Genomic DNA, 26,552 nt, shown 5'->3' with positions numbered 1-26,552 from the left:
AGGACGTTGATTAATCATGAAACACTTCGATGTGGTATTGATGTGTAATATTATCCGCAATATTTCTTACATAATATTGCTCGTGTATCGTAGCTAGCACGACCACATGTCTGGTTCTTTGATATGATTACGAAATCTTGTTTCATTTGGGGGTCTCCCACCCCCCCCCTCTCTCTCTCTATTCAAATTTCCCCTTTCTCCTGCTTATATCTTTTAAATCTATTCCAACTTTATTCAATGCTAATTTTCTCTTTCTTTTTGTGACAATACTTTTCTGAATTTCATACTGAAAGAGTGACAAATACTGATATGTGTTCTTATTTTATTCTTGAATTTAATTGATTGTGCTGATGAAATAAAAAGCCAGGCTTACATAATTTTTTTGAAAATGTATTGTGTATAACAGAATGAAAATGAACAAATTAAACATGTCTATAAAACTACTCTTCAAATACCAGAATGAAAATGAACAAAATATACATTTTCGTAAAACTACTCTTCAGATAACAGAATGAAAATGAACAAAATAAACATTGCTACAAAACTACTCTTCTTTACATGTTTGACAGGGTTATGTTTTTGACAAAATAAACACAATAATATTTAGATAATTACAAACTTCTTTTTTTCTGACAGAGTAAAGAAAAATAGTTATATATAAAGGCATATCAGTAAAAACATGTTATGTATGCAGTCTCCTTTTTATCATCAACATGAATAGCAACTGTTTGCGAACTGTATTTTAAGCCCAATGTTTTTTTGTTTTTTTTTCATTTTAATTTCATTCTGAATGTGGCCTAGGAATGAAACCTAGAACTAAGTGAACACACTTTTATACAAGCTTACTGTTCAGAATGTCGTAGTATCATTGTTTCATATCCCACGGAATCTGATTCTCTTTTTCTATTTAAATGTTATTTATTTAACGAAATCATGCATTGCAACATAATGCTGAAATTATGTTTAAAACATGGACAATCATAATAACATGACAACGAACATAATAAGGTTTTACATTATAAAGAATAATTTACAGAAATGATAGTTTGTGTATAAATCTGATAAGGCATTCCATACGGAGAAATGAGGACAAAAGTTATTGCGAACAACTATTCCTCACATCAAACATGTTTTTGCTCAAAAATACTTTAACAGGAACAGTGCCAACATTGTGGGTGATGACATAAAAAGACAAGTTTACTTGTATACATATATACAAGTTATACAAGTACAAACTGAAGAAGGCTTCATAACTGATGAGATTTATAAAGGGCATGAGGTGTTTTGAGTTTGACATAGTTATGATAGATGTTGACAGCAGTATACAAAAACTTTAATATAACAATTGTATTCTTATGTGCGATTTGATATAGATGCACACGATTATAAGGTTTACTGAATCGCCTGTGAATCTATATAATTTGTTTGACATTTTTAATACAAAGTATCATCATTTTACTTGCATTTACAATAATAGTAATTACAATTATAAAGTATTAATTATTACACAAATAATGACAATATTCGTACTATTGAACGAATGAAAAACATTCATTATTTGTTTTATACAGCATCGAAGAAGATCTAATAGAACGTTAATCGACAATTTATGCTTTACTCCTTATATTAAAGATAAATTAAAGTTGGAGTCAAGCCTTCTCGATTACATTCAGATTGCCTTCGCGTCAGATACACGCAAGGATACGCGCACGGCAGAGAGGTACGCAGTCTGCATATAACCAAAAATGCACGCCCGTGCAATAGAACATCTATTGAATATCATGTGACCAACAATCCCCCACTCAAATGACAAGGATCCATGTAGGTGATGTTTAAAAATTAATAATATATATATCAATATTAATTAATATGATGTCTTCGTTTCGATCTTAAATATTTTGTAGCTCCGGAAGGAAATGACTACATTGTTTTGTTTTTCTTCTTTAAGATTGAGTTTTCATTTCACAATCAATGCTTAAATACAATCCCATTATCCATTGAAATGTTGGTCCATGTGAAAACTTAAAAAAACAATTTAATTGACTCTAAATCAATCGAAAATAGGGATTACCAGCAAAAATCAGATATTTTGGTTCATCCGGTCTTTATCATAGCCCAGAAATACTATTGAAAACGCGTTGGTCATTTATTACAGAAATTTATGAACTAGTCTGATTATAATTTCCATTATCATATTAAGAAATTAATATATTGTAATTAATTAAAGGTGATATTTTATTGTTTTATTCCAGGTAAGAATATTGATAGCAACTTCTAAAGCACCGAAATTTCAAATTAATATAAAGTAGAAATAATCCGATAGCAAATGCAATAACTGAAAACAAATTCCATCGTGAAAAATACATATTCCTTAACTTCAACTGATTTATATGAACAATCGGATTAGCCTATATTCCGTTCAGGTCAAATACACCTGCAGTATGGGGAATTCAATTAATTTCTTCTGATGAATTACATAATGAATCTCTTCTTGTACACAAAAAGCTGGTCTCCGCCACAAGCTACAAGGTTACCAAAAGGAGTAACGATGCATGGGTTAATGAAGGAGCATCGGTCTGATCTCTCATGTTTCACGATCCTCCTTGCCTGGATGATACCATCACATGACACCTGATCAACTGCGTAGATAGAACGCTCACCATCCCAGTATGTGATGTAGAGTGTGTCTGTCAGTTTGTCAACTTGACAACATGACGCGCACCACTCATCACAATATATGGCAACCTTCTCTTCTCCTGATCGCAAGATGACAGTGAATTCATATTTATTTGTCCTAATAACTATATCACCTGATGACAAGGCTTGCATCTTACCCCACAAAACCTTGCCCTGCAGCGTAATAGTGTTTACTATCCTACCATCATCAGGGTTGATGACGTAGATATTAGACTGGATTTTCTGAGCAGCGAGGATCATCCCATCCCTGTCAACATCAACGTACACAGAAGTATTATCAGAGCTTATATTCCTCGGTATGGTGATGTCTCTAATCACCTTCCATTGTCTGTCATAGAGAGTGATGCATCCATCCAAGCTGTCACCCGTGCAGCCTCGATTCCCCTTACCACATACTATTATGTTGCTGTCCATGATGGTGCATGATGTAATGCACACGTTACCATCTCCTTCAATGACTTTCTGTGTGTGTTCAGTGCTGATATTTGCAACATACGTGACTTTGTTCTTTACGTCAAACATACATATCTCATCATCACTGATCAAACCACGCATCAAAGGGTAATACACGATCGATGGGATGTGGATTGACTTGACAAGCTCCCATTTACCGATATAGCCATCAATTCTCCTGTAGTGTTCACCACCTACTTCACCCTCAACAAACTTCACTTTCTGAACTTCACGTTGTATTCTGTCAAGACAGTCGCTAACATATTGATGAACATTTGAACTTAAATTGTCATCCAGGGATGCAAGTACTTGAGGAGCTTCATTCACCAATGTTTTGTCATCTTTTTGTATTTGTTTGATCTTGCCTTCAACATGATCTATATTGCTGATTGCATGCTGATTCTTACTTGTGAGATCTTTTATCTGTTTAGCAACCACCTCGCTGATTGCCTTTGTCTCGGATTCGACTTTTGCTTGGCGTTTTGTGATGGTTAGTTGTTGTTGTTCTGCTTCTTCGTGACATGATTTGATCCGTCTTTCCCTCTTTTCGTTATTTGTTTGTATTTCTTTATGCGCCTCCTCTTCGATCGAACGAATCGATCGTTTCTCTTTGTCTTTCACAATCTTTAATTTGTCTTCGAATGCCGTCTTAAGTTCATTGTTGACTGATTGAAAATGATTACTTGCAGAGGTTGCAGTGGACTGTAGTTTAGAGTCAAGCGCTTTCAGTTGTTTCTTCATTTCCTCTATCTCTTGCTGCTTGTCATCCAGTTTCCCCTTCTTCTCCAAGATGACATTCTCGATGTCGTCTAGCTCACACGGCTTATGATATTTTGTAGCGCATGGATAACAAACGGGGATGTTGTGCTCTTTGCAGTAATATTTGACTGGCTCCCCGTGTTTGTCACATGACCATGTCATGTCATGACCTTTTTTAGTTTGGAGCTTGACCTTTTCATCTCTCTCTCCTGGGAAATTGGACGCCATGATGAGAAGCAAACGGTGGCTAGTAACCTGCATCGTGAACAATAAAAGAAATTAACTTAAATAAATACTGAATCGGGCGAATATTAATTCATTTCATTTAATTTCGCTTATTTCCATTTCCAACATAATGAAATGAAATACATGGAATTGTATTTTACATATTTAAACAGTGAAACTTAAATGGATAGTTGAGTTCTGTTGCAGAGGGCGCGTGAGATAATGAAAAACTGAGTGTCAAATTTGAAAGAACATACAATTTAAATGACATAATCATCTTTGTTTGATCAAAATCGATTCAGAAACGGCTGAATTATCCAAAAATATAACGATTTTTAATACTTGTTTTGTTTTTGTTTACCACCACAAATATTAGATAATTTGAAAACACTGAAATAGCGCCTTTTAAGTCATATTTAAACCAATGCCGATGTTGGCTTTTTTGTTGGCATTTTCTTGTTGGTTATATAACGCACAACTAGCCGGCCCATGTATTGTTATTTTTAATCAAATAATTAATTAACGGTCACCGTATTTTTTTGAAAGCGGAGCTAAATTGGTATGATCGTATTGGCTAAATTTCAAACCATTAAAGGTCTGAAATTAACTTCATAGTAATTTTAGGGTCTAAAAGGACATTAGAAATGTCATAGATAAAAATAAGAGAAATAACCATGCACTTTGAAGGAACTTGCGGTCTGCAAACAGAACTCAACTATCCCTTTAACAATGAAATTGTAGTTGTAATTGGTCCACAGTGTACAACAAGCATATACAGCAGGTTGGTCATGGAGGGGACTGCTGGCGAGCTATGCTTGTAGATTGCAGCCCTCAATAACTTTGTAACTGTTGTCGATCACGAAAACCCAATAAATTCAGTCAGACACAAGCTTTTACGGGAGTTGTCAATCTTTATTTTACGTCTCCGTATCCATCCATGTAACTCCGTGAAAACTGTATGACAAAGACAAAATTGCAAGCATAATAAGTAAATATGCAAATCTGTCAATACGTTACCAAATAAGGAAATGAGCATTTATATCGATTACAGTTTCGATCGATCACAGAATCATCTACGCAAATAATTGGCTATAAACCCTTGCCAATCGTTATAATCATTATGTCATACAATTCATAAGGCTTCTATGGCTCCTTGTAACTTGACAGCCTAATACTAAATTGAATCAACTCCAATAACGAAAGAATAATGACTTTTCATTGCCCCACCTATGCCTTTCTATGTAAGTAGAAAGTGTAGATCCTTCCAGACCCCTCCTTGTAAACTTCATTTATCTTTGTCCTAAATTACCCTAATACAAGTACTTTAATAACTCTGATAAATGAAACCTGTCTCATACAGTCATAAGTCATATATATATATCAGTCATTACTCTTTACTTTATCCCATATTTCATAAATGGTTTTACCGTTCTACGTAAATTCCTACACTGTCGCACATTATACGTGTACATTAACGTATCGCTACATACAGCCAGACTTGGCTTTATATCCAAATTAATCTTCATAATCCTTTACATAACAGTACTTAATTTCAAGCAAACATCATATATATAAATATACTGACCTCTGTGCCCTTTTGTGAACTGAATATCCCTCAGAATACGATTTTTGACAAATCAAAACATTCGGTAACAAACAAACTCAGCTTGCTCCATCGAACCAAAAATCAGCTGCCACTAGAGGGCGACAAATTTCTGAGCAAGTCAACGTCATCTACATGGCTCCTTTAAATCAGTTGAAAAACTGAAACTAATTTACCCTCTATAGGCCTAGGTATTTCTTTGCCAGTTATTAACCGATAACTCCACAGAGATCAAAAGTTGTACAGTACGTACTTCACAATATATACATGCATGATATTACATCAAGCCAAAGTATGCAAATTAATATGTGGAATATCATTCAACAAGTAAATTTTCACATTTTAGTAAAAAATAACAAGGTTCTGACCACTGGTCTGGAATATCAGATGGAATGTATTCTATGTTACCAATTATCAAGAAATAACATGTACAAGTAAGTATTAAATTCCTATCAAACATTGTCGTTCTTTCATTCTTTCTTTCTTTTTCTTTTCCGTGCAAATCGAAAAACAATTATAATTTTCAATGTGAATGCGAATACTAATAAATACTTTAAACTTATAACTTCTTATCTGCCATGATACTCAAACTTATCAGTACCACAACATACCCCCTAACCACTACGTCATATACCTTCACAGCTTACCGAGTATTACAACTTGTTTACTGACAGAGTGTAAAATCATGTCATGCTTTATGATAGGGAGGTCAAAGGTGATGATATTCACTTCATCTACTCAATCTGATAATCTTTACAGACCAGAATGTCTCATTGTTACCTTTTAGGTTAGTCTTTTGTCAAGGCCTCGTGACTCTGGCTATTTTCCACCCCAGTCAGCGGCTGAGATGAGTCTAGAGACCCGAGTGGCTTTAGCCGCAAGGCCTTTTGGACTATGGCTTTACTGCTCCGCATGAATTATTCGTGACTCTGGAATTATTGACCTATCAGAATGGCCATCTTCCAGTTTATTTCGCTCGCGATTCTTTCATTATCAAAACATGTAAGAAGATAAAAGACGTAAACTAGTTTTGCTTATGAGATGAAAATATAAATGATTAATACAAAATATCACATCCAAATCTATTTATCATGCAGAATTACACTAGAATATGAAGCATTTGATGACTTGAGCTACCAATTGTTAGTGAGATAAGTAGAATTAGCCCTGTATATAAAATGAACCAGTCCAACTCGTTTCGTTCGATGTTATAGGTATTTGTACTACGTAGAGTTTACTGTGAACGTGATGGAAAATATATGCAGACGTCACGCGATGATACGTTCGGTGATTGGACGCTACCATTTCGGTAGAGAATTCCGGTCGAAAACGAGGGTTAACATAAGAAATCCAAAACCAGATTACTAAAGGCTACTTGGCTGGGCCACTCGCTCTGACGTTCACTCGGGTTTCCGCGAGTAGTCTCTTCTTTAATAGTCGCTCGGCCTCTATCCGCCGCCACCGCCGCCGCAAATTTGACCCACATTCGGCCAAAAGATCAATGAGGCATTTTGTGTACCTCCCACACAGACGACGAACGTTCGAGTGCACTAGAGCGTAACACCAAGTGCCAGACTCTTCGATTTTTATGAAATCGGGGTTTATCGTAGAAAACTGGTGAGAGTGTGAATGTCAACTCCGCTGTGCGAGCATGACTTGTCAACTCTCTCTCCCTCTCTTGTCTCTCTCTCTTCCCTCTTCTTCTCCCGAAAAGAAGAAAACAAATCAGGAAATTATATATGTTAGTCTAGTAGATGCAGATGCACATCACAATGCATGAGTCCATTGTCATCCCCCCGTCTAAGATGGGCGGGATCACCCTGCAATATGAATACGCGATTCCTTCACTAGCAGATCGACCATGAATATTTAGATCTGCTCATAAAGCGAGTTCAGAGTGCAATTAATTTGCTAAATTTCAGGAAAACTAAAGAATTCAGTGTCTCGTGAGAGATATAATCTAATCCCTACACACCTTTTTTGTAAAAGATCGTCCATAGTATCTAAATTCCCATCAGTAAATTGCTGAAATCAACATAAAATGTGTCTTTTCCATCGCCGCGGAGCTGAGTCATATTTGGTGGTCGAAATACGCACGGCTGCGAGCACGGTGTGTAAGCCTCATTGTCCGCTGTGTAAAAACTTCGCTTACGCACAATGCATAAATTACGTAGGTCGATGCGTAAATTTATGAAAGCTTCTTTTTATTGGATAGAAATTGGCCCTAATTTCTCGACAACCAATCAAATTATGTGTTACATCAGACGGCAGGGGATTATATACCCTATGTTTTGGAGTCCGAGACCGCCCAATAACAAATAGTAGTTACGAGCATTATCTCCTTGAAGTATACACAACCCCAGTGAAAAAGGCGAATTTTCCTGTGACCTCCATAGAGAAATCACAAATTGAATGATTGTTGTCCATTTTTGAAGACGAAAAGGCCCTATTTTCCAGTATTCAAATGCGTTCGAAATTGGTATCAGTGGAAAGAACAGTATTTGAATATGTGATTTCCACCCTAGATGGTGTGTAATCATAGTTTCTTTTCCTTGTAGGAGCATTTCTTTGCACACTTAGCGCATTTTCAAAGACGATTTCACGTGTTGTAGACCGCGGAGCGAGACCGCGTGAGCAGATGCCCGAAATTTGTTCATATAGACATGAGGCCTTGATAGAACATCAATTAAGCAATTCCTTCTTACCTTTTCCTTATTCTGCCATTCCGATTGCTCGTCAGTTCATCACGATGTATACAGTAACGGTTAGGTAAAATGAAATAAATGCTAGGCGAATAATACACGCTAATCATTGCAGTCAAACTATGGCGCGTATCTGAAGTCGTCACAACTAGGCCTAGAAATAAGACAACCATTACTTATCTAACTTCTTAATTGTGTGTCATAATGATTACAAGTATCATAATTCATGTAAGATCAGTACTGACGAGTAGTTTTTTAGGATTATCCCGTTGTGATGAAGACTGCGCTACTATCAGCTAACGATATAGTATTGCCGTGTACAGTTTGATTGTATGCAACTGACAAGAAAGATGCAGTGCGTATTGTGAAATATGGGATATTTTTCTGCTCTGCAATACCATGGATCGGTGCACAAATCAAACAATATTTCAAAAGAAAACCAATCATATAAACGTTTACGTCACTGGTTCTAAGGTCAAAGTGCTGTGTTTTTAGGTGTTTTTCAGTTCGGTGGTTAGTGTGCAGTCAAGCCAACAATAGAACATGAAGTGATATTTATGATGTAATTATACGACACTCATGTTAGATCTCTCAATCCATTCTCTTTATAGCCTATATCATTATGATAAAAATACTGAAATACAGGTTTATCAGCATGAACAGTGTTGCATCGCCAATTTTAATATTAACGTTGTCTAAAGAGAGAATATTCAGGAGCAAAATGAATGCATGGCAGTCTGTACCAAAACAAATACTTATACGAGTTGTTGGCGGGCAAGAGAACACACATTTCAATTGGAAAAGCTTGTATCTTAAAGACATTATGATGATACAAAATAAGCCACTGCCTCCCTTCAAGAAACGGGTTATTATTATTAATGAGAGTTTTAAACGAACTTGTCAGTACTTCGAGTCGAAACAATGGAATCATTTAAATTCCGATCAGAGGTTAGTCCCATCACTCGAATGTTTTAAAGCAGCTTATGCATAACTGTTGTTGTACTTTCCGGAGACATTACCGGTTAAGGAATTAATATATATATATATATATATATATATATATATATATATATATATATCCTGTACAGGTAAACAAGTTTTATCTCTCTCTCTCTCTATCTCCTTATCTCTCTCTCTCTCTCTCTCTCTCTCTCTCTCTCTCTCTTTCTCTCTCCCTCTCTCTCTCCTCTCTCTCCCTCTCTCACGCACAGACACAGACACATACACACCCAATCCCATCCTCCTTCTCTTTATCTGCGTTGTTTATATTATAACTGAAGAGGCAACCCTGCCGAAATAAAACTGTAAATAAATGATGAAGAAACTTACATTTGGAAAACGAAGAGAAGGAACAGGATGGACAGTGCAGATAGTTTAAGAGACAAAGAATAATATTAATTATATATTGTCTTTTCTCTTCTTTCTATCTTTCTTTCCTTCTTCATTTTTTTATATTTTATTTGTTTTGGTAAGTGCAAATCTTTGAGCAACATGCGAATTCGAAAAAAACAAGTATAGGGTGCCTCGTGACTGCACAAATCTTAGTAAAGAATAAATCTTGATCTCTGTCACAAGCGTATCAAACATAACCACTACCGATACACCATGCCTTTCTAACTATACCCATATCCCCTAACCACTACCGATACACCATGCCTTGCTAACTATACCCATACTACGTCATACCTTTCCATCTTACCCGAGTATTACAACATACAGACAGAGTGTAAAATCATGCCATGCTTTATGATTTAGAGGTCAAAGGTAATGATATTCTTTTCATCTACTCGATCTGATAAACCATTCAGACCAGAATTTGCCATTGTTCACTTTTAGTGTAAGCACGCAAAGGAAAGATATATATGAACGGGATTCCCACCTTCACATTTCAAAGGAAGCATGCTACCACCCATTTCGAAAATATGAGTGCACAAATAGAAAGGAAGACAAATACAAAATCAGATCCCAGGTCGAAATTCCAGTTGATACCAGTTGAAACCAGTAAGGATTTCCAACTGGTATCTACTGGTTTGAACTGGTCTCAACTGGTCTCAACTGGTCTTAACTGGTACCAGTTGATACCAGTTGATACCAGTTGATACAATTTGGAAACCAGTAGAAATACCAGTTGACATCTGAGACCAGTTGATATTACCAGTTGATTTACCAGTTGAAACCAGTAGATGATTACCAGTTGATTTACCATTTGAAAACCAGTATGATTACCAGTTGATTTACCAGTTGAAAACCAGTAGATGATTACCAGTTGATTCCAGTTGAAAACCAGTAGATGAGTACCAGTTGAAAACCAGTAGATGAGTACCAGTTGAAAACCAGTAGATGATTACCAGTTGATTTACCAGTTGAAAACCAGTAAGATTACCAGTTGATTTACCAGTTGAAAACCAGTAGATAATTACCAGTTGATTTACAAGTTGAAAACCAGTACGAATACCAGTTGATTTACCAGTTGAAAAACCAGTTCAATTTATCTTATGAATATTCATGATTTGCATGTTTTCACAGAAAATATAATAATCATGATCTTTCAAGCAAATGTGACAATGCACATATATTTTGTGATTTACATTTTCTTAGTTAATTATTGACAAATATATTACACATGTCTGATCATGTTTTTCATCTGATTTAAGATGTAAAATGAGATATATTGATTTATATGTAATTACTTACCAGAAATAAAGTGTATAAATTTGTATATATGTATGCACGAACAATATATGTCAATTCACACAATACACATCTGTAATCTACTTCAAATGATCATTGTGATGGGGTAATTGCAAGAGTTAGTATATGTGGTCAAGTTGGTGGCCAGATGCTAATAATGATTATTGATCATCAGTTGATTGGTTACTAGATAATCATCTGAAAAATCAACTGGTAATTCAACTGGAAATTCAACTGGTAAATCAACTGGTAAATCAACTGGTAATTGAACTGGTAAATCAAATGGTAAATTAACTGGTAATTCAACTGGTAATTCAAAAGGTAAATCAACTGGTCTCAGTTAGCGTTGTTTCAATTTCCATATTAAAAACCAGTTGAATCTACTGGTTTCAACTGGTACAAGTTGACTTACTGGTTTTAACTGGTACCAGTTGCCTACTGGTTTCAACTGGAATTCCGACCTGGGATATGTATCATAACTACTACACGGGAACGGTTTTGTCTGTGCCTCTGAAACTGTTTACAGAGCAATGCACATTGAATCAAGTGTAGACGATTTGCTAATGCGAATAATTGTGCGAGATGTATATTAGATCTCTGCGTTCTTTGATATATTTGTGCTTGCATCATACTAAAATAACAATCTGATACAAAGTCATATGAGGCTCATATGTATTCCCAACAAATAATGTATGTGTGTACGTATAGGCACTATATTATGCCATTGAAGAGAGAGAGAGAGAGGGTGATATATATATATATATATAGAGAGAGAGAGGGGGAGAGTTAGGACAGAGCGGATTGAATTATAGCCCATTATAGCTCAACGGATAATTACTATTTTCCCTTCCATTGTTTTCATTTCTTATTGAGGGGGTCATAATGCTACAATATTACAAATAGATTCCCACATCACGCAATGTTAATGGAGCCTGTTATGACCCTTAGAAGTTTTGGAGGTTGGATCCGTTCACCACCTCTTTTAATATCAAGCCAAAAAATAAATTTAGATTCCCCCCCCCCCCACCAAAAAAAAAACAATAATAAAATGCTCCCCTCCTTCACGTGAACTAATAGATAGGAAACTCTCAACACCGATGTCCATGCTTTTGTTATGTGGGGTGTATCTCAGTTGAGGAGGGGAAACGGAATTATAGGACTGTGGTTAGAGAGGAAGGAGACAGGAAAGTCCTCTATACACAAAGAGTGACTAAAAATATGTATTCATAAATACCTCTACAGCCAATTGTTTGGTTAATTTCACAATAGAAATATACAATTTCTTCAATAATAATACTATTTCAGTTATAATGTTCAGCTTTATCACATGTTTCAGTCTTTAGCAAAAGGCATAGCTCCTTAAGTATGACTGTTTAGATGAGTACAATTTCATGTATTAATCAGTAGTCTTACGAAACATGGTCGATGATCTTTGGCGGTACCTTTCGGTTGATTTGATTAGATTTGATTTGATTTATTTATTCATGTTAGATTTTTTTTCTCTTGCATTTTTACAAGTATATAACAAACAAATGTTGCAAATTTACACATGACAACAGAATATATGTAGAATAAAGTAAGGTTTGCTGTAACTAATCGAAAACATCAAACATGAGGGTTGACAAAGTAAGCAAAGCTTGATAGTATGACTACCCTCAAAGGATACATAATTATAATACATTTCATTTCCCTGCAGCGTGCGCTGTTGCGTAGACGGTGTTGTTAGGGGTGTACGTCGTGGGTCACCTTGTATGAGTAGAAGTGTCTATGAATACTTTACTTGTGTAATTTCAATATACCTACTTGTGTGTGGTAAAGGGCCTGATATCACAATCCATATTTGCCGCACTAAAGGTCATATAGACTGATTATCAATTACGAATTAAACCAAAATGAAGCCCTGCACTACTACGTTACAAGCATTGGGATATCGTCTACTAGTGAGCTACTATGTCCGAGCGTTCAAGAGTGAAGCGCGCCATCTCCAACTTACTATTTATATGCATACATTAGTCAACTAGTCTATTCGATAACATAGCAGAGCGTCATCTCTTGGCGAGACTTTTTGAACCATTACATCATGGTTGGTATGGGCCGAAGGGGAAATCCCCATGTTCGGGACTAAGTCATAATTATGCACCGTGTCCTTTACCTCTGTTCATCCTTTTATGCTGTATTTCATGTATAGATCGACTGAAATAATGACCATCTCATCCTCAGCATGTGAAACAGATGTGTTGTTACTACATGAGGAGTTCGCTAACATGACATATTAGGATTGGAAGAGGTTAAATGATGCTTTACAGCATCGGGAAAAATCGTTGCATTATTACCCTCCAACTTTTCAATGTACTTGCTCAATTCAATTTTGAAACATTTAACCAATTTCACAATTAATTTTTGCAAGAAGCTAGAAATATGGTCTTGTAAATTAACCAATCGAATTTCAAGTTGACAATCAACAATTACATGTATTATCAACTTTAAATTCAATTTTCAAATCAAAGGTATCATTCTGTTTCTGATTCACTCCTTTGACATGACAATTGCATTAATACTTGCACTGATATGACAATGTTGCTCTATCGTGATCAATGCTTATTATTAACCATGTCCTTTATGATTATCATACATGGATGATAAATCATTGTGCATATTATAAGAAGCATCCTATGCCTCGTAAATAATTCGTCCTTGTTTTCACGAAGTGACGGTAGTGAGGAAAATCGTAACGCAAAGTGAATGCATTTTTTTTTCATTACCGTCACTTCGTGAAAACAGCGACGAATTGTTGACTTCTCAGTTTGACATAAACCTGTAGCTAGAGAGCACAATAGAAATTTCCAATCGGTTCGGACAAAGCATGGTGATCATTCTGATGATAAGTTAACGGTTCCTGAAAATGACGATCGATGTGATGATAATGAGGATGATGGCAAAGATGATGATGTATCATGGCCGTGGTAAATAATATAACCATAGTGATTACACACTAATCCTCGTCATCCTAATCATCATCCTCATCATCATCCTCAACACCATCACAGTCATCAAAACAATCAACAGGGTTATGATGAATAATCTTGATTTTCATGATTGTCTTATTGATGCATAATCTCAGAAATAATATTCCTGACCTAACACCCGTGTTTTGTAGCTAGCACGAGTACATGTCTAGATCTTTTGTTTTCTTCTTGTTTGTTTCTGTCTCCACACTCCGTCTACCTCTTCCCTTCCTCCCCCCTCTCTCTCTCTATCATTCTCTCTATCGCTCTCCCCCTCTCTCTCTATTATTCTGTCTTGACATCACCCCCATTTCTCTCGCTTATATCACTTAACCCTATTCCAACTATGCTTAATGCTTGTCTATTTTTTATAAGGTTTACTGAATCACCTGCACATTTATCTGTTTTTTCGTACGTACATGTACAGCAATGTATGTATGAATTCGCATGCATTTACAATAGTATCGAATTAAAAAGTATGAATTAATAATCCAAGTTCAAGTTCAGTTTATTTCACATATGATTAATGCAATGCCCTGGTTCATTAAATTGTCCACACAACTTCAATGGATAAGTTCATAACCCTCGATATTCTAAATAGGTACCTTTAGACATCATTTACATTATATTGATAAAACCTGCTTTGTACCTGAAACGATTTGGGACAAAATATGCCCCTCTTAAACCCCAATTGAAATCTCGCGAACCTCCGTCAAATCTTATACAACTGTATCGTTTTCTTTTTCTTCTAGAAAAAGTAGTCATTTCTAAATCCATGCTTCATTTTAATCCCATACATTGAAATTTGGTCCAGACGTTATAATAATCAGCTATATCACATATTCCATTCTAGAGCCAAAGGCATAGCTCCATTAGTGTGCTTGTTTAAATGAGTTCAATATCATGGATTATACAGTAGTCTTACGAAACATGTTTGCCAAACTTTGACGGTATTTTTCAGTTCTACATTTCATTTCCCTGCAGCGTACGCTATTGCGTAGACGGTGTTGCAAGTGAGCTACTGAGTACTATGTCCGAGCGTTTTAGAGTGAAGCGCGCCATCTCAAACTCAATGTTACTATGCATACATTAGTCAACCAGTCTTTTCGACACCATAGCAGAGCGTCATCTCTTGGCGACATAATTTTGAACCATTACATCATGGTTGGTATAAGGTAAGGGTCGAAGGGGAATCCCCATTTCGGGTCCTATTCGTATGCACCGATCCTTACCTCAGTTCGGCCCTTTTTATGCTGTCGTTCCTGTATAGATCGACTGTATAATGACCATCTCGTCTTCAGCATGAGGAAAATATGTTTTGTTACAATATGAGGAGTTTGCTAACATGCCATAGTCATTACAAAAGAAAAGAAAGGGGTTAACGATACTTAACAGCATCGAAAAGGCAAATAATTACGTTATTACCATCCAACTTTCATTTGTACTGGATCAAATTTGAAAAAATGAACATTTTTGAAAATTGATTTTTAGCATTAATCAAAATGTCTAACTGGAGAATCGAAAAATTAATATCAACTTTAATTTAAATTTGCAAATCATGGATATCGTTCTGTTTCTGTTTTACTCCTTTGACATACAACTTTTGCAGTAATACTTTCATTGATATGAACATTTTGAAGGGTATCGTTATCCGAGCTTATTTTCACCCATGCCCTCTATGATTCTCATACATGGATAATGAAAAATTACGAATATTATAACAAGCATCATCTGCCACACCAACATGGTATCAACAATAGCCATGGTGTTTATACACGAACATCATCGTCATCACAATCACCATCAGTTTCAAAACAATGTCCTCTATGATTCTCATACATAGATAATGAATGATTATGCATATTATAACAAGCCTCCTCTGTCTCATCAACAATAGCCATGGTGATTATACGCGGAAATCGTCGTCACCACCATCATCATTATCATCATCACAATCACCATCAGTCTCATAACAATCAACATGTAACTTGTGAATCCCTTGTGACGGTCAAACGCTTAGCAGTAGGAGGGCAGGTCTACCTTCCTCTGGTGGTCAAAATGAGGATTTTAAATAATCATGATACTCTTCGAGGTTTCATTGATGCATGATCTTATATAACCTTATTTCAGCGATAAAGCTAGTGTATCTTAGGTACAATCAAAGGTGTATTTTCTTCTTGTTTCTTACCGGTGTCTCTCCTATTCCCTGTCTTATTCGATATCTACATTATCTCATTTCTCTCGCTTATATTATTTAACCCTATTTCAACTACGCAGTATGCTCGTTTGGTTTTTTGGAATTTGTTTGAATACATTAATTGTAAACGTCACACTAAAAGAATTACACATATTGATTAGGTATTCTTTATTAAGTTTCTGTTTTAATTAATTGGGCGGACGAAATGAAAACACTGGTTGAAATGTTTTTCTTTGCAAAGGTCACTGGTAATAAATAATAATAGATACCAGAATAAAAATGAACAACATAAACAAGACTAACAATCTACTCTTCATAGCAAGGAGTGTTTCGTCAACATTTATGAACTACTCTTTGCACTTTGACAAGTGATATTTTGGACTGAATAAAGATATATTTAAACAAGATGAAACCATTCCTTTAAATGACAAAGAATTACAATCGAAATATTCTTAACAGTCTATTTCCACAACCAGTTTCCTCTTTGTCAGCTAAATGATTAGCAAAGTTTTGAAAACTGTATTTACAAGCCCGATGTTTCTTTTTGTTAACATTATAAAGCCCGTTTAACCTCATAAGTTACACTACTTATATGAGTAAGAATTTAACCTAAAACAATTTAAAGATACATATATATAGGCCTACTGTAAAAAATGTATCATATTTACATCCCCCGAATTATAATTCTATTTAACTTAAAGGTATTACAAAGTTTTGGTATGGGGTCATGAATTTGGTTCAAATGAACATATTGGAAGCATATGCGATCCTACAATATTCATTGATCGTTGTCGTGGTCGAAATCGACTCTAAAGTTATGAAATTATAAATAATAAACTCTTTATGTTGTATAGCTCCCTCTCAAGGTCAAGATATTAATTTAGTTATGAAACAAGGTTTATTGACTAAATTCGACCGATTACCTATTCCCGTTTGGAAATTATACATCACAACTACATATTCTGAGATTTTCATGGTCGCAGCTACCATTGTACGGCCATAGGCGCTATTTGAAATTTATCAAAATTTACCGGGAGCACCGGTAAATGTTTATATTCAAGTTTTCTCGAAAACAGAAGTGTTTTAGGAGCGAATATTTTAGTGCTTATAATACATCCACAGGGGCATCCAAATATATCAAAATTGTAAAGATTCACTATCCACCCAATTTTCTAATTTCCCAAACCTTTAAACTATTATTTGTTTCCCAAAAATCATGTGTTTTAGTATATGTGTAATGTTGGATCGTGCCTAATTTACAACCATAAGAAAATAACAAGCAACATATTAAAGGTATACATTAACAACATATTTTACATGGATAAATATAATTAAGTATAACGTTAAATGGCAAACCGTACGAAGAAATGAAGAACGAACAAAATTGTTTTAACAAATAGTCCTCAAATTAGTGATGAAACGATTTCGTTAAAATACTTTTTAACAGGGACAGTGCCAATATTGCGGGTAATAATATAAACAAATAAAGGTTTACTGGAATGTACTGTTTATTGACAGATTAATGTAGAAGAGAAAAGTACAAACCTAAGAAGAGATACAGAACAATAAGTAAACATAAGTGATGAGATTCATCAAGGACACGTGTTGTTTGAGAGTTTGACTGATTTGAGATAGAAGTATAGCAGTTTGAAAATATGTTTGAAAGCTGTATGAAGAAAAAAAAACATAACAAAGTCATACTTTGCTATTCGATATAGATGCAAAAGATTATAAGGTTTACTGAATCGCCTGTACATTTTCTCTTTTTAGTACATACATGTTTATTAATGTAGCATGAATTCGCATGCATTCACAATAATATCGCAATAAAAAGTATAAATCAATAGTATAAATCAATATGATGAATTAAATGCCTCGGTTCATTAAATCATCCACACAACTTCAAAAGATTAGGTCATGACCCTCCATATTCTAGCTACATTCACAAATCACTGAAATCATATTGATTAAACCTGCTTTGAACCTGAAACGGTTTGGGCCAAATATGCCGCTCCAAAACCCCAATTAAAATATCGCGATAACTTAGGACAAAAATTCGTCAAATCTTATTTTTATCGATGTCAAGCTTCTTTTTTTTAAGACAACGTTTACTTACTGTTTTAAAGTGGCTAAGCCTATTGAGTCTTCGTAACGATCTAAATTCATTGTGCACCACCGAAATGGAATAACTGTATTATTTTATCTTTCTTCTACAAATAGGTAGTCATATTTCTCAATCGATGCTTCATTTTAATCCCATATATTGAATATTGGTCCACAAAGAAGCTTCATGAATCAATTTCATTAAACTCGAAATTAATCGTACATGAATATTACAAACATACATAAGTTAAGGTTCATCCGGTATATTTAAAACATTTTGTACCACATGAATACTCTCCAAACGCATTGTTTAATTACTAAACAAATCATGTAAATTACTATGATTCTTATTCCAATTATTATATTTAGAAATATTATGTAATCATTGAACGATGAACGATTAAACTAATCCGTAAGCATTTAATATGTTAACAAAAAACATAAATCTTTGTGAAAAATACAAATCCTTTAACTTCAACTGAATTTTATGAACAATCGAATAATCCAAAATTCCGTTGAGGCAAAACTAATAGGCCTGCAATTTGAAGAATTGCATCTCTTTCTTTAGATGGCTCATATAATTAATCTCCTCTTGTACACAAACAACTTGTCTCCGTTACAAGCTACAAGGTAACCAGAAGGAGTTACGAGGCATGGGTTAGTAACGTCGCATCGGTCTGATTCCTCGTATTCCACGATCCTCCTTACCTGGATGATACCATCACATGACACCTGATCAACTGCGAAGATAGAACGCTCTATATCAAAGTTTGTGATGTAGAGTGTGTCTGTCAGTTTGTCAACGCGACACTGTGACGACTCCCACTCATCAGAGTGTATGACAACTTTCTCTTCTCCTGATCTTGAAAGGACAGTAAATTCATTATCTTCTGTATTCACAACAATATCACCTGATGACAAGGCGTGTATCTCACCCATCACCGCCTTGCCCTGCATTGTAATGGTGTTTACTATCTTACCATCAGCAGGGTTGATGACGTAGATATAAGACTGACTGCACCGAGCAGCGAGGATCATCCCATCCCTGTCAACATCAACGAACACTGTAACATTGCGGCTATAACATGGTGTGGTGATGTCAAAAATCACCTTCCATTGTCTGTCATAGAGGGTGATACATCCACCCAAGCTGTCACTCTGGCTGCCTAGTCTCCACTTACCGCATACTATTACGTTGCTGCCTACGGAGGCGCATGAGGTAATGGACATGTTACTAGCTCCTTCAATGACTTTCTTTGTGTGTCCAGTGCAGATATTTGTAACATACGTGGCATCGTTCTTTGCGTTCCGCACACATATCTCATCATTACTGATCAAACCACGCACCCATGGGTCGTTAACAATCGATGGAATGTGGACTGACTTGACAAGCTCCCATTTACCGATATAGCCATCGATTCTCTGGTAGTGTTCCCCACCTACTTCACCCTTAACAAACTTCACTCTCTGAACTTCACGCTGTATTCGGTCAAGACAGTCGCTAACATATTGATAAACATTAACATTTGAATTGTCATCTAGGGATGCAAGTACTTGAGGAGCTTCATTCACTAATGTTTTGTCATCTTGTTTGATTCGTTTGATCTTGGCGTCAATATTATCCATAGTGTTGATTGCATGCTTATTCTTACTTGTGAAATATTTCATCTTTTTGGAAACTACTTCGCTGATTGCCTTTGTCTCTGAGATAAGTTTTGCTTGGCTTTCTTCGATGATTAGCTGCTGCTTTTCTATTTCGGCATTGCATGATTTGATCTGTCCGTCCCTCTTTTCGTTGATAATACGAATATTCTCATCCGCCTCCTCGTTGATGAGACGGATTTTATTTTCCTCATCATCTTTCACAATCTTTGATTTTTTTTTGTGTGTTGACTCAACTTCATCGTTGACTGTCAGAACATGGTTACTTGAAAAAGTAGCGATAGACTCTATTTTGTAGTCAAGAGTTTTCAGTTGTTTCTTTGTCTTCTCAATCTCATGCTGTTTATCATCCAGCTTTCTCCTCGTCTCCAAGATGACATCCTCGATGTCGTCCAGCTCACATGGTTTTTGACAGTGCTCTTTGATAGCACATCGGTCACAGACGGGTAATATGTGTTCTTTACAGTAAAAAGCGATTGGCTCAGCGTGCTTGTCACATGACCATGTCATGTCATGACCTTTTCTTGGTCTCAGTTGAGTCTGGTTTTCTCGAGAAAACCTTGATGCCATGGCGTGTAGTGTGTAGATGAAAGATGTAGCTGTAATAGTTGAATAAGAATGGATACATAATACAGCATAGAACAAACAACGAGCTATACAAAACAGCCAAAAATGTATTATTATTTTTTAGTCATACAACTTAGTACAGTAATAGCTTAAACTACATCCCAGTGGCTGTATTGTGAAAAGTATGTAATATTCTATGTTAAGTCAAAACTTGGTTAAATGTCATAACCAACTTAACTTGCGTGGAACTAGCACTAATTACCATTTAATAGTAAATGCGCTTGCACATGTGTTAACCAAAAAAATAATTACGCGATTGCAGACGCTCATACTTTGCGCGCACATGAAACAATGGCTTGTCCTGCTTTTTATGACCATTAATATGAACCGGTAACATTGATGAAGATTGATGAAAAAACTGCCTAATGTAAGTTTGAAATGTTACTTCTTATATTCCGTCTACTGTACTACCCCTATAAAATGAGAAGTATATGAAGGAACTTATTGTTCTGCTGTTGCTTTATAGATCGATGTTATCATTAGTTACATATCGAAATATGATTCAATGCTTGATTAATACATAGTCTTTCATAACAACTTTTGAGTCATAATTAATTGTATTCGTAACAATACATCACGGCTGAAATCTTAGGAGGAGAGACCTCATGAGGGTTAACTATTTCACATCGGCTTCTCCTTCTTCTTGTTTGGAAATATACTAAAAGTTCAAAGTCTAAATGATCAAATAGTATACAGAATCATATCTTTTGTTTACATGCCGCCTGTGCTACGCAAATACACACTGGTAGATCATGATATGCCATGTACATAAATAACATACACATAACACAAACCACACAGAGTCTCTTAGACACACAAACACACATCACATGTATACACATATCAATCACATGTTGAGCGTGCTGAATTGACTTTTAGGGGGTTAGATTTCTGCTATAAAATAATCCTAGAGATAATGTGCACACTTTGCAAATGGCGACATTATGTCCTAATAGTGTATTTTTAGTAACATTTCAAAGCTTTCATTGTGGGGGCGAAATCACTTATCATTGAACTTTCTGGACCCCAATAAATTAACGTAGCTATCCAACCATGCACGACATTCTTGATTTAATATGTAATTGTTTCATTGTGTTGTGTTATTTCTTATATTGTGAGTTAGAAATCAAATACCATATTAAGGAGAAGATATGAAAAAGAAGTGGATTAGGAAAGGCATAAGCGAGGGGTGAAGCAAATATAAATAGAAAAGCAGAATCAGAAATCATATTATCAAGCATTCCATTTAGTATTTCCTTTATTATTTCTGCTTCTATTACGATTGTCAGGCAGTTCAATGCTATTTTTATAGTAACGGTTAAAGAAGTGAGAGAGAAAATGCCAGGCGAATAATAAACGCTGATCATTGCAGTCAAACTGTAAAGCGAGTCTGTAAAGTCGTCACAACTATAGGCCAACATGGACATTTTCCATAACAAGCTGATTTTTTGTAGGATAGGTCCAGGAATATGTCTAGAATAAAATACTAAAAGTCCTAGTATATCCTCCTTGAGCGTTTTCCGCAATCCAAGATGGCGTCCAAATGGCCGCCATGTCCTGAATTTCTTATAGCTTTGCAACTAGATCACCCAAGCCTATTTTGACCTAATGCTCTTGGCCTACTAGGCCAAGCGAGAAGACACCTATTTTTCTTATCTTAAGGCCCGGTCACACAGAGGGGACGCATGGGGACACTGCCTAATGCTTCCATGTAAAGTTTATTTCATGTTCAAAGTAACAGAGAAGGAGAGAAACAGAGATAGTATGTGCATCAGGGTGTGTGCGTATGTGTGTGAATTGTGTGTGCGTGTTATAGTAAGGTAGAGAGATATTTGGAGAGCAAGGAGGAAAAAAGCTTGATCTTGGACAAGGCGGGTTGGATACGCCAAAACAATAAATCAACTAAATTCCCAAAAATAAATTTAATGGCGGGTATTTTGTTTATATTGTTTTAATAGTATTTTTAAAAATATCTGTATTGAATGTTTATAATGTTGATCAACCTCAACCTTATACCAAGGTAACAGCTGTTTCTTATTCAATTTTTTTTTGCAGTTTATTAATACTCTACTTCATAGATAAAAAGAAAATTTGTTTAGCTCTTTTTCATTACTCTCTCTGTCCATCTCTTTCCGCCTCCTTCATCACTGTCGCTTAAAGGGACTTAGTAACATTGTTCAGATATTAAATGGTGCTAAGGTAGTGACTTCAATGCTAAATGTACAATTAAAGATAATCTGTACGTTTAAGTGAAAACGGACCATTACTAACGATATAAAATGTGAAAAACTCCTTAATTCCTTAATGCTCCCAACTATATTATAACAATTTAATTACATTTAAGGTAAATGTTAATCGTCACAAAGCAAATAATTGGCTCTATATACCATTCCAAACATTTAAGTGTTGACAGATTTTTGTTATAGGCTGTTTTATAACTTATTTTCAAGGAAAAACGGTTGGGAAAATTCAAAAAAGTTAGGGAGAATTTACTGTTAATCACTGTTAAAAGGTGGCGCACAGTGACACCTTCATAGAAAACCATAAATATCTATGTGGTTTGAGGATTTTTCTCAGGATTTTTGGCCTGTTAGAGGGTTAGTACAGTACAAAGAATATAATAAGTAACATTTCGTACACAAATTATACAATTGTTTTCATTAACCTTCAAAAATGTTTAATACCGAGTCACTTTAAGTTATCTAGATCCACTTCCTATGTTATATCTCTACCTTATAGAGGGGTTATAGCAAACATATAAGTACTAACGCTCCCCCTCTTGTTCTCTCTCTCTCTCTCTCTTTCTCTCTTTCACTCTGTTCCCCATTCCCCTCTCTCCTCTCTCCTCTCTCAACCCATTTCTCTCTCACTCTTTCTCTCAAAGCCTCTTTCTTTCTCTGTCACATCTCCAGTCTCTCGGTCTGTCGATTATGCCATACACCTTTCTTCCTCTCATTTAAAATATTAACACTTCTAAAAAGGTAAATATTGAAGAAAGCATGAACTAACTTACAGAATAACTTACCGAAGGAAAAGGAAATATGTTATCAATACAAAGCTAGGCCCATATATGTACTTCATTTCTACAATTTTTGCTTTAAATACATGAATATTAACCCTTGAACATTAAGTTCATCAACAGCAACAATTAGAGAAAAGATCATTGTTTTGATAATTGCCATTTATAACTGATTTGTTTAATATATCTCTTCTGCTATTCCGATTATTCGTCAGTTCTTTGACATTACAACTTATATAGAAACGGTTAAATGAACTTAAATAAATGCCAGGCAAAAAAAAAACGCTGATCTTTGCAGTCAAACTATGGCGCGTCTCTGTAGTCGTCACAACTATAGACCTAGAAAGAAGACAATAATTACTTATCTAACTTCTTAATCGTGCGTCATATTGATTACAAGTATCATAATTCATGTAAGATCCGTACTTACGAGTAGTTATCAAGATTATCCCGTTGTGATGAGGACCTCTCTCCCATCAGCTAACTATGTAGTATATCAGTGTGTTCACTTTGATTGTATGCAACTGATAAGAGAGGTGCAGTGTGTATTGTGAAATATCAGGTATTTTCCAGCTCTGCAATATCATGGATCGGTAAACAAATTGAACAAAGTTTCAAAAGAGAAGGTATTATGTGAATTATCACGCATCTGGTTCAAACTTTACAGCGTTGTGTTTAATTGTTCTTCAGTACGGTGGTTAGTGTGTGGAACCTAGCTTCGAGTCCACCCTAAAACATGACGTTATGATCATAATGTAAGCCGAACGACTCTCATGTAAATATTATCACATCCATCTTCTTTATATAGCATTATAATAAAAATAATGAAACACAGGTTTTTTCCTCATGAACAGTGTTACATCATCAATATTCATACTCATCTATGTTTATTAACGAATATATATTCAGGAGCAGAAAGGATGCATTGTAGTCTGTACAAAATAGATACTCATACAAATGTATTGTATTGTATGCTTGTAGTCTAAATCCAATATAATGACACAACATAAAGAAACAAATGGGGCATAATTGCTGTATTGAGCAAGAAATATGTGTGTGTGAAATTAATAAATATCACGTTTTTAAATAAGTAAAAGGGACAGAACGGAAAGTGAAGAGAGTCTAAGAGATAGAGAATCAGAGAGACAGTGTTTTTTGTGTTTCTTCTCTCTTTCTTTCTTTTTCCTTTCCGTGCAAAATTTGAAGTAACATGCGAATTCTAAAAACAAGTAAAGTGTGCAGTGTGAATGCACATCTTACTAAAGACTTCAAACTTTAAACTTCTTAACATCTGTCACAATGCGTTCTGGTATAGAGTGTCAAACCTAACCTATTATAATTATACACCATGCCTTTGTATCTACCCAGTACCACAATATATCCCCTAACCACTACATCATGCCTTCATTGATTACCGAGTATTACAGGATGCTGATAGAGTGTACAATCTAGTCATGCATTATGATATGGAGGTCAATAATTGAATTGAATTGAATTGAATTGAATATTCTTTTCATGTACTCAATCTGATAATCTATTCAGACCACAATTTGCCATTGTTCGGTTTTAGTCTAGGCACGCAATCACCTCTCTCTCTCTCTCTCTGTTCCCTTTCCTTTCGGCCTCTCCCATCACTGTCGTTAAATCTAGATCCACTTCTCTTCTATAACCCTACTCGAAAGCCAATTATAGCTCAACAGATATAAACTATTTCCCTCCCCTCCCCCCTACCCTCTTTGTCTGTCTCTCTGTATCTCTGTCTCTGTCTGTCTGTCTCTTTCTCTCTCTCTCTCTCGCTCTCTCTCTCTCATTTTGAATTATAGTTCATTAATTTTAAACATGACATTTGTGAAATTTGGGATGATAATCATAATTGAGTCGGTCTACGGACGATGGTGCGCAGCTAAAATCACCGAACCTTTATATTTACCAGGGATTCTTGGCATCAATTTCATGTTTTTGTTGGTATGGATGTAATTCAGTTGGGGGGGGGGGGGGTGTTGGTATTGTATTTATATGTGTGCGTGTTAAGGGATGTGTGGGTGTGTGTGTGTGTGTGTGAGTGTGGGTGTGTATGTCTATTGAGAGAGTAGAGGAGAGAGAAAAATATAGAGATGGGGAAAGAGAATGAGAATGTATGGAAGACAGAGAGAGATAGAGAGATAGAGAGAGGAGGAATGAGAAAGAACGAGAAAGAGAGAGAGAGAGAGAAAGAGAGGAAGTAATGAGAGGAAGAGACGGAGCAAAAGGTGAGAGCAACCAGTAGCATGCATTGTCTGCCATAGTTCAAGTCCAACTGAAGTCGATCCTAATCTTTGTGAAACACCAATATCTTCAATTATAATACTATGTCAGTTATAACAATCAACTATATCCCATATTTCAGTCTTGAGCAAAAGGGAACGCTCCCATACGTATGTATGTTAAGATGAATACAACGTGACGTACTATTCAGCAGTCTTGCGAAACATGACATAAACATGGTTTATGAATTATGACAGTACATTTCAGTTTCACAACCCAGGTCAAAAAATAGTTGAGGACCAGTTAAAATCAACTGGCACTGGTACCAATCGATTCCATGTAAGTGAGCTGGTTTCGATATGTTAACAACTGGTAATCATCTATTGGTTTTTAACTGGTAAATCAACTGATAATCATCTACTGATTTTCAACTGGTAAATCAATTGTTAATCATATACTGGTTTCCAACTTGAATCAACTGGTATCAAATGGTCCAGTTTGGCCACTGGAATGAGCTAGTAAATTTACCAGTAAGGCCCATTTGTTTAACTGGTATCAACTGGTA

The 26,552-nt window shown here is 35.6% G+C and overlaps 1 protein-coding gene and 1 long non-coding RNA gene across 2 annotated transcripts; both read right to left on the bottom strand.

Annotated features, from left to right (window-relative positions):
- Positions 1-1,933: 1,933 nt before the first annotated feature.
- Positions 1,934-4,162, bottom strand: LOC105442320. Its single transcript, XM_030992607.1, has one exon. The coding sequence runs from the start codon at positions 4,135-4,137 to the stop codon at positions 2,473-2,475; it is 1,665 nt and encodes a 554-aa protein (XP_030848467.1). The 5' UTR covers positions 4,138-4,162; the 3' UTR covers positions 1,934-2,472.
- An 863-nt stretch (positions 4,163-5,025) lies between these two features.
- Positions 5,026-5,946, bottom strand: LOC115927553. The gene is made up of 2 exons (XR_004065731.1): positions 5,720-5,946; positions 5,026-5,088 (listed from the first exon to the last, which is right to left on the bottom strand). It is a non-coding gene; the product is annotated as an uncharacterized LOC115927553 (long non-coding RNA).
- Between the last annotated feature and the right edge of the window lie 20,606 nt (positions 5,947-26,552).

This window comes from Strongylocentrotus purpuratus, unplaced genomic scaffold (genome assembly GCF_000002235.5).
Source record: "Strongylocentrotus purpuratus isolate Spur 01 unplaced genomic scaffold, Spur_5.0 spur5_scaffold_20, whole genome shotgun sequence".
In the NCBI taxonomy this organism is placed as follows: domain Eukaryota; kingdom Metazoa; phylum Echinodermata; class Echinoidea; order Camarodonta; family Strongylocentrotidae; genus Strongylocentrotus; species Strongylocentrotus purpuratus.
This window is presented reverse-complemented; position numbering and strand designations above follow the sequence as displayed.

Coding starts and splice junctions, on each gene's coding strand:
- LOC105442320 (XM_030992607.1), bottom strand. CDS start 4,137: ATGGCGTCCAATTTCCCAGGAGAGAGAGATGAAAAGGTCAAGCTCCAA.